This window comes from Anoplolepis gracilipes, chromosome 7 (assembly GCF_047496725.1).
Source record: "Anoplolepis gracilipes chromosome 7, ASM4749672v1, whole genome shotgun sequence".
NCBI lineage: Eukaryota > Metazoa > Arthropoda > Insecta > Hymenoptera > Formicidae > Anoplolepis > Anoplolepis gracilipes.
The window spans coordinates 12,512,501-12,529,541 of record NC_132976.1 but is presented as its reverse complement, the minus strand read 5'-3'; the positions used below and the strand labels follow the sequence as shown (position 1 = coordinate 12,529,541).

The 17,041-nt window shown below is 27.8% G+C and overlaps 1 protein-coding gene across 1 annotated transcript; it reads right to left on the bottom strand.

The window, feature by feature from the left end:
- Positions 1-3,144: 3,144 nt before the first annotated feature.
- Positions 3,145-15,330, bottom strand: LOC140668220 (prolyl 3-hydroxylase 1). The gene is made up of 11 exons (XM_072897029.1): positions 15,059-15,330; positions 12,205-12,469; positions 10,021-10,345; positions 9,379-9,504; positions 7,481-7,617; positions 7,070-7,225; positions 6,316-6,567; positions 4,928-5,020; positions 4,645-4,795; positions 3,884-4,301; positions 3,145-3,631 (listed from the first exon to the last, which is right to left on the bottom strand). Exons 1-11 carry the CDS (start codon positions 15,286-15,288, stop codon positions 3,544-3,546), a joined length of 2,241 nt encoding a protein of 746 aa, XP_072753130.1. The 5' UTR covers positions 15,289-15,330; the 3' UTR covers positions 3,145-3,543.
- Positions 15,331-17,041: the final 1,711 nt, after the last annotated feature.

Genomic DNA, 17,041 nt, shown 5'->3' with positions numbered 1-17,041 from the left:
TGGTTGTTGCAATTTTGTGATAATCGCCTTTATACATCTTCTGCGCACTCTTTTCACTACGTTTAAATTATATTAATTAATTAAATAATTATTAGGTTGTCCGGAAAGTTCGTGCCGATTTTTGGTAGATGACATTGGGACATATTTAAATATATTAAAATAAGGAGTTTGCATGATTTTGAAAAACAATTGCGCATTTTATAATTTATATATAGTTTTAAATATAATTATTTTTTTGTAATTTTTTAATGCAAATTAAGTGAAAAAATCAATAATAAAAATTATATTATTTGAAATTGTCGAATACGATCTGGAAAAGACCGAGTTCTCTCAAACGCGATATGACGTCACAGTGCAATATCTGCATTCGGGGAGACGCTAATAACGCTAAATAGCGTGAAATAGCGTCTCCCCAAAACTAACCAATATATACAGTGACAACACACTATTTTTATTTATTAAAATATCCAGTTATTGTGAAAATGAGCAAAGGTAACACACGTACAAAACCTATTTTGGTTTTACCTCTATGTAAAAGTACAACAATTAAAACACCCAATAAATTGTTTTTCTTTGTACCTCAAGATCAAGAATGGCCGAATATCGCAATACAGAATACAGAAAACAAACGTTTGAAACTATTGCACTATGACGTCACGCACTCCAACCAATCAAAATCGTTTTCTCACAATTTAAATTTATTAAATTTTAATTTAATTTTTTAATACCTTCCTATTGATTAAAATTTAAAATTTTCTTATAAATAAATTTATAATAATATATATTTAAATTAAAAAATACATATATAAAAAAACGTATTTTTTTTTAATGCAAACTCCCTATTCTTGAAAACATGATTTGCGTACATATTCTTAAAGCGGACATTTCAACCATCTTTAGAAAAAAAATTAGTTGGAATAAAATTGATTTGTGTCAGTTTTATACCCTCTTGGAAGATGAAAGAAAACAAAAAGCATTTTAAACTTGATGCTTTTTTATTACCGGAAAGGCAAAAATGCCACACAAGCAACAAATAAGATATATGCTGTTTGCAGAGAAGGTGCTTTAGCTGAAAGAACTGTGCGCAAGTGGTTTGCTAAGTTTAGAGCTGGAGATTTCAACCTTAAGGCTCCTAAGTACTCGCCGCGAAACTTCGATGTCGACGGTGGCGACATATAGTTCTATCTCTTTCTCTCTTTTGGGAAATATGTCAGAAATGATAGCTATTATTTATATTGCGTCCTGCTTCGTGATTATTTGCTTTACGATAGTGCTGTGATGTTTAATGTATCAATGAAATCTGTAAAAATCTACGGACATAAACTGTGCAAGGTGAAAAAGCATTTTACACTCCTTTCAACAGTTGTAAAAGCACGTGTTTTCTCACATTTTTCGGATTAGTTTTGACCTCAATTTACGATTATTTCTTAATTGTCAAGGGAAAGGATTAGTGTCCGTATATTTTTTCAAGTGTGTTAAAACGATCTGTTGTATGGTTTTATTCGAATATCTTTTTATTTAAAAATGGCACGCAAGACAAATCAGGCTGTATTTTCTCGCCTCACGTCGCAAATTCAATATGGCTGCCGCGAGTACTCAGGAGTCTTAAAGACCAAGAACGCTCCGGCAAACCTCCCATCTGATGATGATAAAATCAGAACATTGATTGAGAATAACCAGCGTTACACGATACGTGATTTAGAGAAGATATTAAAAATATCAAAAAGCATCATCCACGAACATTTAGTGCAGCTCTTGGTTATGTAAATCGTTACGATAGGATCCGCACAATTTGCCTACTAGAGACAACAATTGTTGGAGTTTAGTTGGAATGTGCTATCCCACCCGGGGGTCTTATTCACCAGGCATTGCTCCTTCAGATTTTCACTTATTCAGAGGTCTTTGTAAAATTCTCTTAATGGCAAGAATTTTAACTTTTTGACTGACATAAGAAAACCACTTCGAAAAGTTTTCGCTGAAAAACCTAAGAAGTTCTAGAATAATGGAATCTTCCAGTTCTGTGAAAGATGGAGGAAGGTTGTGGAACAAATGGTGTATACATAATTAAATAAATATATATCTATAAATATAAAAGAATTGCATTTTCCTTAAAAATCGGCACAAACTTTCCAAACGACCCAATACAAAATTAATTAAAATACATATATGAGAGATATGTAATGCGTATGTGTACTTTATTGTATATTATATTGCATGTGCGGACTAGAAACTTAAACACAACAAAGCTGTTGAAATGGATTCAGCAACATTATTTTCGTTTTACATATTTTCGTAACAGACTTTGGTGTATAAATTGCACAAAAATACATATTTTATATTATTTGTCAAATATTTTGGGATTAAATATATTCTCATCTGTACATATACACACATGCACATACACACATGCACATGCACACGCACATACACAGTGTGAAAAAATTCATGGTACAAACTTTACATGCCCGCATGTAATACGTATATATATTCACAATAGAAAAAAACTTAGAATAAAAAAAAATTTTCGTATATGTGTGTCTTAAAATCAATCGTTTACGAATTACAAAGTAAAAAATGCTTCTATTGATTATACAATTGATCAGAGTACGTAATTGAATGTTCAGTATGTCTATTATCTACATATCTGAATATGTATTTCAATGTTGGCCTCATTAAAGCAAGCTCTATTACAAGTTTACTGACAGTTTGTCGACAGTTGTCGATAATCAAAAATTAACAGACTAAATCTTTATACAATTTCTATATATTAAAATAGCTTTTTTGCCACGTGAAGAAGTTTTAATCATAATCGTAAAATTTTTTCATGTATCACCTTAATTTTCTTCATTATTTCTATTATTGAAATATATTATACTTTATTTCAACATATTGTGTTATAAAATATGCAGTATCTTGCAATATTCGCTCTTTCATTAAAATATTTGCTAAGTTCTTTATAAATAGAATAAAAAATAGAATTAGTTAATAATTCTACACGAGTGCAATCTTGCAAATGTAAGATTGCAGATTTTAGTATCATTTTTAAATTTATATATGTATTTTTAAATATGTATGTATACATATATATATGTATATATATATATATATATATATATATATATTTTTTTTTTTTAAATAGGCGAGAATAATGTCCAAGTTACAAGTTACTTAATTACAAATCCATATTTATCAACGTTACAAAATATTATTAGAAAATTCTTTAAATCTCTGATTTAATGGTCCAGCCATTCATCAAAATATATATGTTCTATTCTGTAGCTTGCCGTCTATCCAATTGTTTAATCTAACTACATCTCTCTTATTTATGTATATACATATAACGTATATATTATGTATATAATCTTTTGTAAATCATAAATTATTAATTGTAAGCGTATTACGTTTAAAATTGCACATTTCTTTTCTTTCTTTCGTTCCGTAGCTCGAATAACGATTTTAAATAAAAATGTAGTTCACAGAATAGATTACGTAATCTTAAATTTACGTATTCTCACGTAAATTTTATGTCAATTTCTATTAATGTTACTTTTTTTTGTTGCCTCCTCCTTGTTTCAGTATGTGCCTCAATATTTTGTCTTCTTTAAAACACTGAATCAACAGGTCTTCGTATCTAAACAGAATAAGTTACTTGTTACTTGATTTATAAAACTCGCAAAAACATGAATTATTCTATTTATTTGCGAAAATTTGTTTCTTAAAATTTCCGTAAGGTGGTATATTACCTTTGAATATTATAAAGAAATAAAAAAATAGACATTATTTTATTAACTCCCCTTTTATTCTTCTCCACACATAATGAATCCTAAGAAATTCTTTTATATTTATCTATATCTAGGATATTCTATAAATAATATATTTTTACCTAAGAGGTATTTGGATATCCTCGTGTTGTACAGTACCCCAAGTGCGAATTCTCATCAGCATAGTATTTGCCACTATTCTCTCATACTCCAGGTATTTTTCATCCTGGGTGAACCACAACGCCACAGCGCACCTCCTATTGTTGTGCACAGCCCGAACACCATGAAGATTCTCACCACCGGCGGAAAATGCCACCATACGTCCGCATTGAGGTTGAACGATACTCTGGACACGGCGACTCTTCCAGTTATCAACAAAAAAGAACTCACCCCCATCGAAATCGTCATTGAGATATAGAATTGCCGAGTAATCTCGCCACGTGTACGCAGGATCCTCTCGTAGACAGGAACCTCCGTCTTTCATCACGCAATTATCAGCGTGAATTTCGTGACTCAAATCCGTCCGATCTACCGGCGAATCTAAAAGCGAATAACACATAATAAAATAAATTTTCTAACGCCTAACAGCTATTCGTATTCGAATTCTTCTTCATATGCTTAAAAGCTTGCTATTATGTTCAGTAGCGAGAATATGTTTTTCCATTTTATCTTGGCGATCATTTTGTTAATAAAAATATTTTAAAAATAAAATAGAGTTGAAAATGAATAAATTTATAATGAAATAGGTACGATTCATGATGATTATGCTCGATTATCTTCTGATATCACGATTAATGTTCATGTGCCATACCAATTCTTACGATGAGAGCACGTCAGCAAAAAATGACGTCAGAAGCACGAGGATGCATCAGATGAAAATTACCGGGTAAAGCCGTTCGGCAGACCAAATGGGTGTAGGTGAAATACAGTGGTGAGTCAAGGTTGAAATACCTTTCCACATGATCGCGAACCATTTCTGTGCGTTGCAGAAACAGCTTCAGTAGTTCCGGTTTGGTCAAATTGAAGTACATCATCTGCATCATTTATTTTTTTTCTTTTTTTAATGGTTTTAAATTTTAGCATAGGATTGGCAAATAATAGAAATAAAGCATAGATAAAAAAACGTAGATGATTTCTCGAATATTTTCGATGTAAATATTTCTTACCAACGCTATCCTGCCAATAGTCGCACCTTCGAAACGCTCATAGGGCGAATGCGGACTTTTGTTATTTTCATAACCATCACCTTCCATAGCGGTCTAGATTATTTATGAATTATTTATAATATATATACACGACTTTTTTAGGAAATGATATAGACTTTTTTTCAGAATGCAAAGAATAGGAGATAACGCTTTGTGTAAACATTATTGATTCAATTCAGAGATTCAATCAATGATTTTAACGTTTTTCAATACTTTAATGAATACATTGAAAGGATAAATGTTGGATACTTTTTATATTTACTTCTTTTTAATAATATACTTAATTTTAAATAAAACAAAGTTGTTCTAGTACGTCTCACACAGTAGTAATATGAAAGATTATGTAAATATAGCTAAAAATATGTAGTTAAAATGAGAAAAAATTTTACTCTTTAATTTCAAATTTGTTGACGTGAAATAGTATGACTACAAGATATGTTGAAAATGAGATTTGTATTCATAAAAAAATTAAAATCAACAATAAAAATTAGCATAAACAATTTAACAAAACTATAAAATTAGTATATTTTTTCTTGTGGCTTTTTTTTAAACTGTATTTTACGTGTTAAGGCTCCCGAGTAGTCACCATATTGGAATCGTGACGTCACAAGCAAGAATAAATACTCTGAGAATTCTTGTGTATCACTTTTAAATAAAAAGATATTTTGATGAAACAACACTATACAGATCGCTTTAGCACACTTGTAAAATTGTCCGAAAACTAAGCTTTTCCCTTGACAGTTGATAAATAGTCGTAAAATGAGTGTCAAAATAAGCCTATTTGAGAAAAAAGCGGTTTGATAACTGCCTAAAGAAGTGGAAAATGTTCCTTCCACATAGTATATTCCTTGCTAAGCTTAGTTTTCGGAGTATTTTACAAATATGCTGAAGCAATCTATAGTGTTGTTTCATTGAAATACCTTTTTATTTAAAAATGACACGCAAGAATAATTTGGCTGTCAAAACGTCACTTTTAAACGTCAATGCGAGACAAAAAGAGAGAGAATGATTCAGACAATGCGAGATCAAAAGAGAGAGTACGACAGGGTTCTTAATTCTACCGCAGTTATGGTTGTCGCTACCGTCAACTTAGAGTTTCTCGGCGATTACTCGGAAGCCTTAAACTTAAACACATAAAAACAAAAAGAAAGAATAATAAAATTTTTGTAACTCTTTTATGCAGAATATAATCCGATCTTCAAAATACTCTGTCATATCAATTGTTTATTATAATTTTAAATATTTATTATAATTAGATAGATGGTTATTATAATTTTAAAAACAATTAGGAATTGCAATTCAATATGACAACAGCGAGAAACTATAAGAATTCTTAAAATTTCCTCTACCTGAGTTAGTTGCATAAGCAGATTGCATTCGATGGAATTGAGAAAACCGTCAGCAGCATAACGGTTTCCTCCACCAAGTTCTTTTTCTCTTGCTATTATTTGTATGTCGTCAGTGACTTTTAGCCGTTCTCTAACAGGATTTTCCTGTACTTCCGTTTCCTCCTCATTCCGAAATATTGATAAATTACCAACGTATTGTATCCTCGTGGACGGTGAGTGACCTGGAGGTGGATGCAAGATCGTGAAAGAATTCTAAAAAGAAGAGAGATAAAATTTTATATATTAATCGTATTAAGAAATAAAATATGATATCTATGATTTTATAAAGAAATTAGAATTTTTTTCATCTTTTAATTTATTATTATTTTATCTTGAAAACTTCATGCCTGCACAATTACATCATTAGGAGTAAAGAAGTAAATAGGGTTGCATTTAAGCAGGCGATGACATGGGAGACTGAGAAAAATGCATCGTATGCAATATTATTTTAATCTCAATATATATATATATGTTATATGTTTGTAATATCTCTTTAATTTTAATTTTATTAACATTAAACAGTTTGTAATATATATTTATATTTAAAATAAAAGTTCATATAATTTTTAATATTTTATTGTATATAAATTGTTTGGATACAAATATATAATATATAAAAAATTAAAATTTTCTAGTATTAGAACTAATGACACAATGCACATTCGAATAGTAGTTTGTTAGGCATTTTTTTGCAAACTTATGTCTCATCTTTTACCTTTCCTAAATTTTCTTCATTTTTTCGTTCAAGCTTTTCTGTGTTAATCTTCTTGCTGAATGCATTAAATTCAGCCTCTATCACCGCGAATTCTTCCAATATATAATACAACAACATTAGTTCGTATTCTTGTCGCTTCACGTAGGAAAGAACTTCCTGAAAACAATTCTAGATAGAATCTTATTTAATTTTAGTTTATTAATATTTTACTATTCATTTAAATCAGTATTAGTTTTAAGAGTTTATGACTTTTTCTTAAAAAAATATAATAAGTAAATAAATACCACATGTAAATCTTCTAAGTGTATATAAAAATTTGGACATTTATATTTCTTTCTAATATTAACTCTGTACTATTTATTCTGAAAATTTTATTAATAATTTTTAATAATTCTATTTTGTTTTACATACCTCTCTCGGTGTAAAATATTCTTCCTTCACTTTCGGCTGACTGCTATAATAATCTTTATTTTGAAGCATTGTCTCGTCGGCGGGTAAAAATAATAAGTAACTCGCAACTGCTGCACAAGCTGCTTTCAAATTGCCTACTGCATATAAAATAAATAAAAATTATTATTACTTCGTACATTCTTCTTTTTATTAATTCTCAAGTTTACATTTTTTATTGTTTATTTATTCGCTTCTTTTTAAAAATATATACGTAAATTTTTAAATTTTTATATAAATTAAAAACAAAAATATATATATATGTATATATATATATATATATATATATATATATATATATATATATATTTGTGCAAAATTGAATTTCTGAAAAAACTATATTATCTTAACAAAATGGTACATAAATTGGAATATTGTTCTCTAAAAATTTTTAGCATACCAAAAAAACACATTTGTAAACTTAATAAAAAATATTAATTCAATAATAATTTCAATAAAAATTAATTCAATATTAATTCATATAAATATTCAATTTTTAGTAATTTTTTTTACGCACAATCTTTCTTGGCTTTATCCTTATAGTAAAAGTGAATGCAAACCTTATTTCTCAAACTTTTATTTTTTAGACTTGTACCACTTAACATCTAAGCCAATCAAATATGTGTAAAAAATTTTCTAAATTAATTAGTTAAAATAGTTAAAATCTGTTAAATTTTTGTACAAATATTAGAAATATTAAATATATATGTATATAAACTACATATAATAGAGTTATAAAATATAACAATTTTAGAACAAACAATTGGCATTTAAGTACTAAAATGTAAAGATTAGTCCAATTAGCTGCAAAGGACTCAAGAAATTATTTGATGGAGCTTTTAAAATAATTGCTCACGAATGGAAACACGTCATAGCAAGGTCACTTGAATTCACGACATTTACATTTTGTATCAGCATCTATTTTACAATTATAGTTATATTAAAAATTTTATTAAAATTTTATATTAAATTTATTATATTGTATTAAAATTTTTATGTACAAGATGTTTTAAAAGAACAAAATGCATATCTCGTACTTTTTCCTATAGAAAATACTTTTTTAGAGAAAAGTTGCAGAATTTAAAGAAAGAAAAAGTTAACTATTTATTTTTTAATTCGAAATAAATAAGGCTCCAATATTTACAAACACGTAACTATAAACTTGGCAATGAAAGCCATACGCGGATATATTAATACGTAAATTTCTTTAGAAATTAATTCTTTCCGCGAAATTTGAATCATGCACAGGGCACATATTTTACTTGGTGTATTTATTTTGTATTTAATTAAAAGTTTTAAAAATTATTTAAAAATTAATTTATCTTAATTTATCTTAACACTTGTGCAAGGATGAAAAATACTTTTCATGAGTTTTTCATCGTGATTTTAATATCTTAAAAAAAAAAGATTAGAAAAATGACTAATTATATTTGTTTCTAGTCAAGCGACTTTTTATTAAAATATTTTTTGTATTCTTACTAGCAAAAATATTGTAAATGTTTAAATCAGGTAAAAAACATAAATAAAACACCCAATGCATATAGTATGTGTGCGTGCGTGAGTTATGCGTGTGTATGTGGATATTTTGATAATTTTGATATCAGCAAAGTCTGAAACTTTTATCAAAATGCCAAATGATAAATGTTCGTAGACGCAAACGTTACATCTTTTGAAAATATTGCATTACGTAACAATAAATATCTCATAAATTACATAAACATTAATAGCACTTCGTATATTGTATAACATGGTCTGTGTTATTTATAATATTGTATATAAAATGTCCTTTTTGTCTAATCAAGAAGAATACTTTGTTTTTAATTAATTTAATAAAATTAACAATTTAAAATTAAACTACTTACATTTGTAATAAGCGAACTGCAAGTAATTATAATGACTTCTGAGCAGATCAGCCCGAAAGTTGCCATTCACGTTGTTTAACGCAAGTGAGCATCCACGTTTACATTTTAGACAAAATGCAAAATGATCTAAAAAGTAATTAATAAGCAATCACAAACGGAAATACTTTTTAGTAATTAATAATAATCTTCATTAAAAATTTATTGAGATATACACATATATACATTTGTATAGATTCATTACATCTGAAATGAAATATGAGCAACATTATTACGTATAATAATTATTATGTATATTAATAAAACACTTGTATTTTTTTATTAATAAATTTTTCTTTGTAACGCATCTTGTAATCTGTAATTGTGTAATCTTGGAAATTTTATTTAATTTATTTAATTAATGATGTTTAGATTAATATATAAAATTAATACATAAAATATAGTGAAGAAGTTATTCAATGTTTTGTATTAACTAACTTAATTAACTTAGCTAACGAGTACGAATTTTTTAATGCCAAAAATTTAGAAGATAAATGAAATATAAAGATATTGTGTGTGTACATAATTATATACACAGATATAAATATTTTGTGTTTATATTTATTTATTTTATTATTTATTGTTGATTTAATTAAATTAACTTACTTGCTACCGAAGAGGTAAATTCGGGATACCATCCTTGATCGAAAGGCCCCTCGCAATAGCTTCTGCAACTCTCCTCCGATTCCATGTAAGATTCGAGGGAATTCTCAAACATTTCAATAGCCTCCGCATAATTTTCAGCTTCATACGCCTCAATCCCTCGAACATACATTTGCACAAAGGGAGCCGCTTCTAAATTCTTAACTTCCTCCACTATTACGCCAGATAGATTCAAATAATATTTAAGATTCTTCTTGGCTATTTCATGATTAGGATGTAGGGAAAGGAAGGTGAAAGCCGCATTCGTTGCATCTTGATATCTTCCTTTCTACAAGAATTTTTGTGTGAATATCAATTAGTTTTATATCACAATAATTATTAATTAATAATGAATACTTTTTATATGGTAGTAATTAATTAAATAATTAATAATTAATAATTTTATTGGATAATATTTTACTTTGTTTTGTAATTAAATATACAAATATTATTACTCTTATAACTATATATATATATATATATATATATATATATATATAGTTATAAGAGTAATAATATTTGTATATTTATATATATATATATATATATATATATATATATATATATACACGCTAGGATAATAAATTTCTGCAAAAACAATTTTACATATATATAGAGAACATTTAAAGAGATTATCGTGTATTTTTCGCAACCATCAAATAAACGGCGCCATATATTTGTAATTTCAGTATTTTTCCAATTATCTCAAGGTCCTTTGATAAGGAGATAGCAGTTATAACTTTACGATTGCTAGAACCGGAAATATATGTTCCGAGACCTTAATTTTGCGACAAATGGTCTAGTTATGAATCGGTTTCGTTTGATTAAAATATCTTTTTGAATCATAGACTTAAGAAATATTTTTGAATTATATACAAATGTAAGTTATATACATATACGCAAATTCTCAACATAACACTGTTTAAATGATGATATGGATATCAGTTTTTTCTTTTTAGGCCAAGCTGAAATCGTTTGACTCATTATTTACGAAATAAATGCCGGCGTTGAATCTGTTATGCCGAAATTACGTAATCTACCAGATTAGAATTCGGGGAAGTATGGGAGTATATCTTTTGCGACGCTTGTGAACTCTTCCATAAGCGCAAAATATAAATTTAGGCAACGCAATTTATTAGCTATAACGAATTAATAAAGTAACGAATTAAATTTAAAAAAATTGAAATACTAATATGATGAATACCATGCTTGATGTTATCATTAATTAACTGAATCATAAAATAAGCATAATATTATATTTTACAATATAAGGTAAAAGTCCTGTTTAGGGAAGGATGCTCCAATGACCTTGACTTTGACATATATATTAATAATAAATAGAACAATTTTTTCGCATCATGTATATTTAATGAAGCGTCCTTTCATCTATTTATTTAAATGTAATACATTGAGTGCGTGGGCGGAGAAAGGACCAGAGCCCCTCCCCTGCATTCAAGAAAACCAACCCAATCCAACCTGTTTCTAAGGCATAATATAAATGTTGCTTTGTAACACAGATTGAGTTAGGTTAATTTTTTTGGAGTGGAAGTACAGGAGGATGGACCATGCCCACGCATTCAATGTATATGTTTAAATAAATAGATCCACAAATGACTTTCTTCTGACACAAAAAATTCCATATAAAATCAAAATTGTGCGTCGTATTAAGAAATTCGTATAAACGCATATTGAAAATTCAGAAAATCGATAATCTTGCAACTATACTATATTTCAGTTTATACCATATTTGACCACAGAAATCAAAACAAAATAGCGAACTTAGTTATATATTAGATATATATTATATTTCTGTATAACAGATCATATATTTACTTCTCAAACGGACGTGGTGTCGAAAAACTATAGTTATTTGAAATGAAACTTTTTTTGTTTATAACTTTTTACCAAATAATGAGCGACAGCTAAAACCTTTTGAAAGTTACTCAGAGTGATGACCTTGTTAACATATATCAAGGTCAAGATCATTGAAGCATTCTCTCCTAAACAGGAGTTTTACCAAAAAAAAATATTAAAAATTAAGTTAAGCAAGAAGCAATAACTTTTTTATAAATTAGTAGTAAAGAAATAAATGGCAATATCTGTATATGATATAATAAAAGATATGTATTCACGTATATTTTTTCGTACCTGAAAATAACAGATATGAAGATACTCATAGATGGTATGATTGGTAAACTTTTTTTCTGTATTGCGTGGGAGCCGTTTAAGCGCCCCCGCACCTGCGATCTCACGGTAATCCTGGTTACATTTCATTAAACAGAGCGTCTCCTTCACTTTTTTCTCATAAAAGTGCAGATCTTCAATGTCCTCCGGGAAGATAGGTAAAAAGCCTGCCGCCTCGGCTTTACATTTCCGGCGACAAATCGTCACCATACGTTTATACATTTTATATCTGCAAAATGTTGTTGTAAAGAAATATGGACTTGATTATATGTTGTCATCAATGTGGACTCCATAATATATCTATTATATTATACGTCGCGTTGGTATTTATTCATACATACATATTTAACGTCAAAGGAATTTTTCTTAGAGAGAGTTATTTTATTATTTTTAGTTACTATTTAGTTACTATTTAATAAATTTATTAATCTTGACAGCTATATTAATTCCATTATTTTAAGTTTATCAATTTTTAACATCGAATTTGTGTTCAGCGATTTAAAAGATCGATTAAAGAAAAGAAAACGATTAAATTTAAATAAATGTAACTGAAAACTAATTCATATAAAGATTCTTAATGATATAATTCGCAACTGTTTTGCAAAGATTCCATATTTAATTGTGCGAATATAATAAAACTATATAATAATATAATAAAACCTTTTCCTCAATCACCTATTATAGTTATAAGACAAAATGTATTAAAATAACTTTTGTACAATTTCAATTTGTCAAAATTGACGTGATGCAACAAAATTTAAAACTCCGAAATTATATTCAGCATAAAAAGGGAAAAAACTAGTTTTACTTTTTTTCTCAATAATAATAAACTGTGTAATAATAATAAAATATTAAATATCTGTAATTCTCTCTCTCTCTCTCTCTCTCTCTTTCTTTCTCTTAAATAGCATATACATTCCAATTATAAATTGCACCTTATTTTCATGATTTATTTTCGTAATTTATTACGGTCACAATGCGATATTTCAATCAAGACTTATCAACTTTAATGCGGATTTAAATTGCAAACCACAAGTTATAGTTCATAACGTAAAATGCAGCTTATATTGTTAGCTTTATTACTTCCGTCGAAAACGTCAGAAAACCTCAATGCTTGGTACTGCAAATATTTCTCACTTACAATTAGCAGTAAAAATATTGTAAAAAGATTACACTTCATTTATTATTTTAATTTTTCTAAATATTGTATTATAGATAATAAAGTCCTCGTGCACTTTAAATTATATAGCAATCTATTTTCTGTTTTTTGAGACATATATCGAATAAAGTCATATTTCAGAGACGTATATCGGACATATTTCAAAATTTTCTACTTTTTGAATATAATATATCTTAAGTGTAATGTAGATAAACAATTTATCAGTTTTATATTAATCTTGACTAACCTTGGCATCTTATTTTCAGAATTTTACATGAGCTTGTGACTTTTTTTGACAAAACGGGAATTACATATATGTAGAGAAAGTAAACTTTCAACTTACGTAGAAACCATGTATTTTATTTTTTTTTACTTCATTCCACATACAGGGTGTCCCTGGTAAAGGTGGACAATCTCTCGTGGGCATGTAGAGCAGGCAAAAATAATGCCATAAGTTCCTATAAAATTTTTTTCTAAAATGCATTTCTACCGAGATATTTGTCTCTAAAGTTTAAATTTGAACATTGTTCTTAAATAACTTTTATATTACTTTGTAGATCTTAATAATGTATAAGAATTTTTTTATTAAGTGAAGATCTTTAAAATAGGATGATAGATTTTTTATATCATCTCATTAAAGAGAAAACAATTATATAAAAAAAAATATTTATCACTGTGAACAAATAAGAAATGTTTCTATTATGGCAGGTATTAATTCGTCGTGCACGGAAATGCGTTAGAATCGGTGGAAGTCATTTTGAAAATTTTTTTAAATTTGGCTAAATTTATTTTCTTTTAAATAATTTTAATACACAATGTAATTTTGTATTATTCTGAAAATCATTATTCAATTATTAGGAATAAAGGTTTACTCTCCTTCGATCAAATGCATTTTTCTTGAAAACAGTTTTAACAAAATGAAACAAAAATACCTTTTTCTTAGAGAAAGATGTAAAGAATCTAAAAATATAATTTAAAAATAAAAAAGCTCACCGGCTTTAAAGTTTTATAAGTTAAAAGACCTACAGATGATCCGATTCTGGTTCTCCGAGATGATATAAAAAAATCTCACACTATTTTAAAGATCTTCACTAATAATAAAACTTCACTTTTAATAATAAAAAACTTCTTATACATTATTAAAATCTACAAAGTTATTTTTAAAAAATGATTCTCAAATTTAAACTTTAGAGACAAATAAAAATGCATTTAGAAAAAAATTTCATAGGAACTTATGGGATTATTTTTACCTACTCTCTCTACATGCCCACGAGAGATTTCCCACCTTTAGCAGGACACTTTGTATATATTATGTTGTATTTAATATTCATAACTGATAGTGTTACCTAATTACACACTTCAATTGAGTTGGAAAAAATGACATAAATGTAAATATTGAGAAGATTTATTCGAACTATATGCAAAATGATTACGCAAAAAGACATTGATTTTAATCGCTTCAAGAGGTGAAGAATATTTTCTTCAATAAAACATACAAGATTAATTTAAACATATTAATTAAAACATATAAGATAATTTAAACTAAATTAATTAAACATATAAGATTAATTAGAAAAATTTAGTAATATGAAATTAATATATAATATTGTAAATAAAATAAAATATTACGCAAACAACAATGGAATAGTAACGACGTACCCGTGCAGAGCATCGTTAAATTTCACAATGCAGCCGTCCCAGTCTTCCTCGAGATAGGCCTGGACCGCGTTCTCAAAGATCTCCTCGAGTGTAATAGTGACACGCATGTGTTGTGCTTCGCGTGGAGTCGAAACGTGATCATGATCGATTTCGTTAGTCTTGATCTCATCATCAACGCCACATGTGCCCACTGCAAAGAGTATAAGAAGCGGAGCAGCCAGCAGCCACATCCTCTCGCGATTCTTCTCGACAGACTGTCCCGAGTCGCTGAGAAAACATCGCGCTAGGTTTGGAGCGTGGGTCGTGGTCAATCGTGGTCATATATACACGCACGCACGCATGCACGCACACAAGAGCGTGCTGCGATAAATACAGGCTGATTCATAAAGACACTTGTGAATCACAGTGAGACACACAGTGACATAAGTATGCAATATTGAATAAAGTAAACAAAACATAGCAGGCAACTTTTCTTTTAACAAAAACAGGAATCTCATTAATTTGATTATCAATTGGATCTTTTTTATTACAAGCAGATTAAATGGTTTCTCTTAAAAAGTAAATTATTTCGGAATTTTTATGATATAAAATGGGATATATATTTGCTTTAAAAGTTTAAAACATATTTTGATAAAAATCTGCATTAATCACTGCGATTATAACTCTAATTAAGATAATCATATATCGGTACCATTCATGCTACCGCAAATGTGAATGCTTCTATTTTTTTTCAATTAATTAAATGATTTCCTATTATTTCTGATATTTTACTTCATTAACTGAAAGGAGTGTAAGCAGCCCGAATTTTAGTGAGCCCGAATAATTCAAAAATATTATACTGCAATAAAATGATAAAATTAAGTAAATTTAATTAATTAATATCGTAAAAAGAGGAACAATCCAATGCTTATACATTACAATATTACATTATCAAACTACGACCATTTTTAATTCATTTTAATTATGTAATTTTTTTTATAAGATTAAAACATAATTATTTAATTAGAATTTTAAATTAAATTAAAAAATGGCAAATCTAACATGATGATCACATAGTAAATTTTATATGATTTTTATAAAAGATATCTAGGGATTTTCTATTAACGCTGCATTTAAGTCTGAAATTAAATTTTCAAAATAAACAAAAAATTTTATAATAATGTTGCCTAATTTATGACAAAAATCAAAATGATTGAAATGAATAGAATTTAATATTTAGATATTTTTTCTGTATAACATGCTAAAGAGAAACAATACGCACATATACATTTACAAGATATCCCGAAATTCGTAGATAATAAGATTACATAAAACTTCATAAAAATTAAGTAATAAAAATATTTGCAATTTTTTTTCAAACAATTTTTAATGTAACAATTGAAACTCGATTAATCGTACGTGCGTCATTAAATTATCGCGATTCACAAACAGGCGACTCTCTAAACATATCCTATGATTGATCAATTTTAAACTTTTATGTTTCAAAAATTACAGCTAAAATAAAAAATCGCAAAAATACTTTTACTATTTAATTTTTCGAAAAATTTTCACTAAAGTTACAGTTTTAAGAGTATGTATGTATAAAAGAATGGCAGCTTAAATAGGCTGAAACAAAATTTTTCTCATCTAGACACTATGCGTGTTTTGTTTCTGATGTCTTTGCATATCAAGTAATGCAAACGTTGACGGAAGCAAATAGTAATATAAGACTTCTCTGAGAGTTCTATTCAAAATGTCAAGCAATCATTGAATTGTTATGTAAAAAGAGAGTATAAAGTAGCGCACTTAATAATAATAATAATAATAATACGATAAAAAAAAAATAATAAAACATACACATACACAAATAATGATGAAGTTATTAAATTAAATAATGGCGGGTTCGAGACAATCAATAAATCATTGGTATTTATACAAATCCGAATCTTATTACAATCACACTCGCGAGTACAATCTCTATTCTCGTTAATAATACAAAAGGGT

What these genes read in the sequence shown, in the direction of transcription:
- LOC140668220 (XM_072897029.1), bottom strand. Translation starts at nt 15,288, where the DNA reads ATGTGGCTGCTGGCTGCTCCGCTTCTTATACTCTTTGCAGTGGGCACA. An exon ending in CTATTGGCAGGATAGCGTTG is followed by an intron (nt 4,796 to 4,927) that starts GTAAGAAATATT and finishes TAAATGATGCAG; the next exon opens with ATGATGTACTTCAATTTGAC. An exon ending in GATATCCAAATACCTCTTAG is followed by an intron (nt 3,632 to 3,883) that starts GTAAAAATATAT and finishes TATTCTGTTTAG; the next exon opens with ATACGAAGACCTGTTGATTC.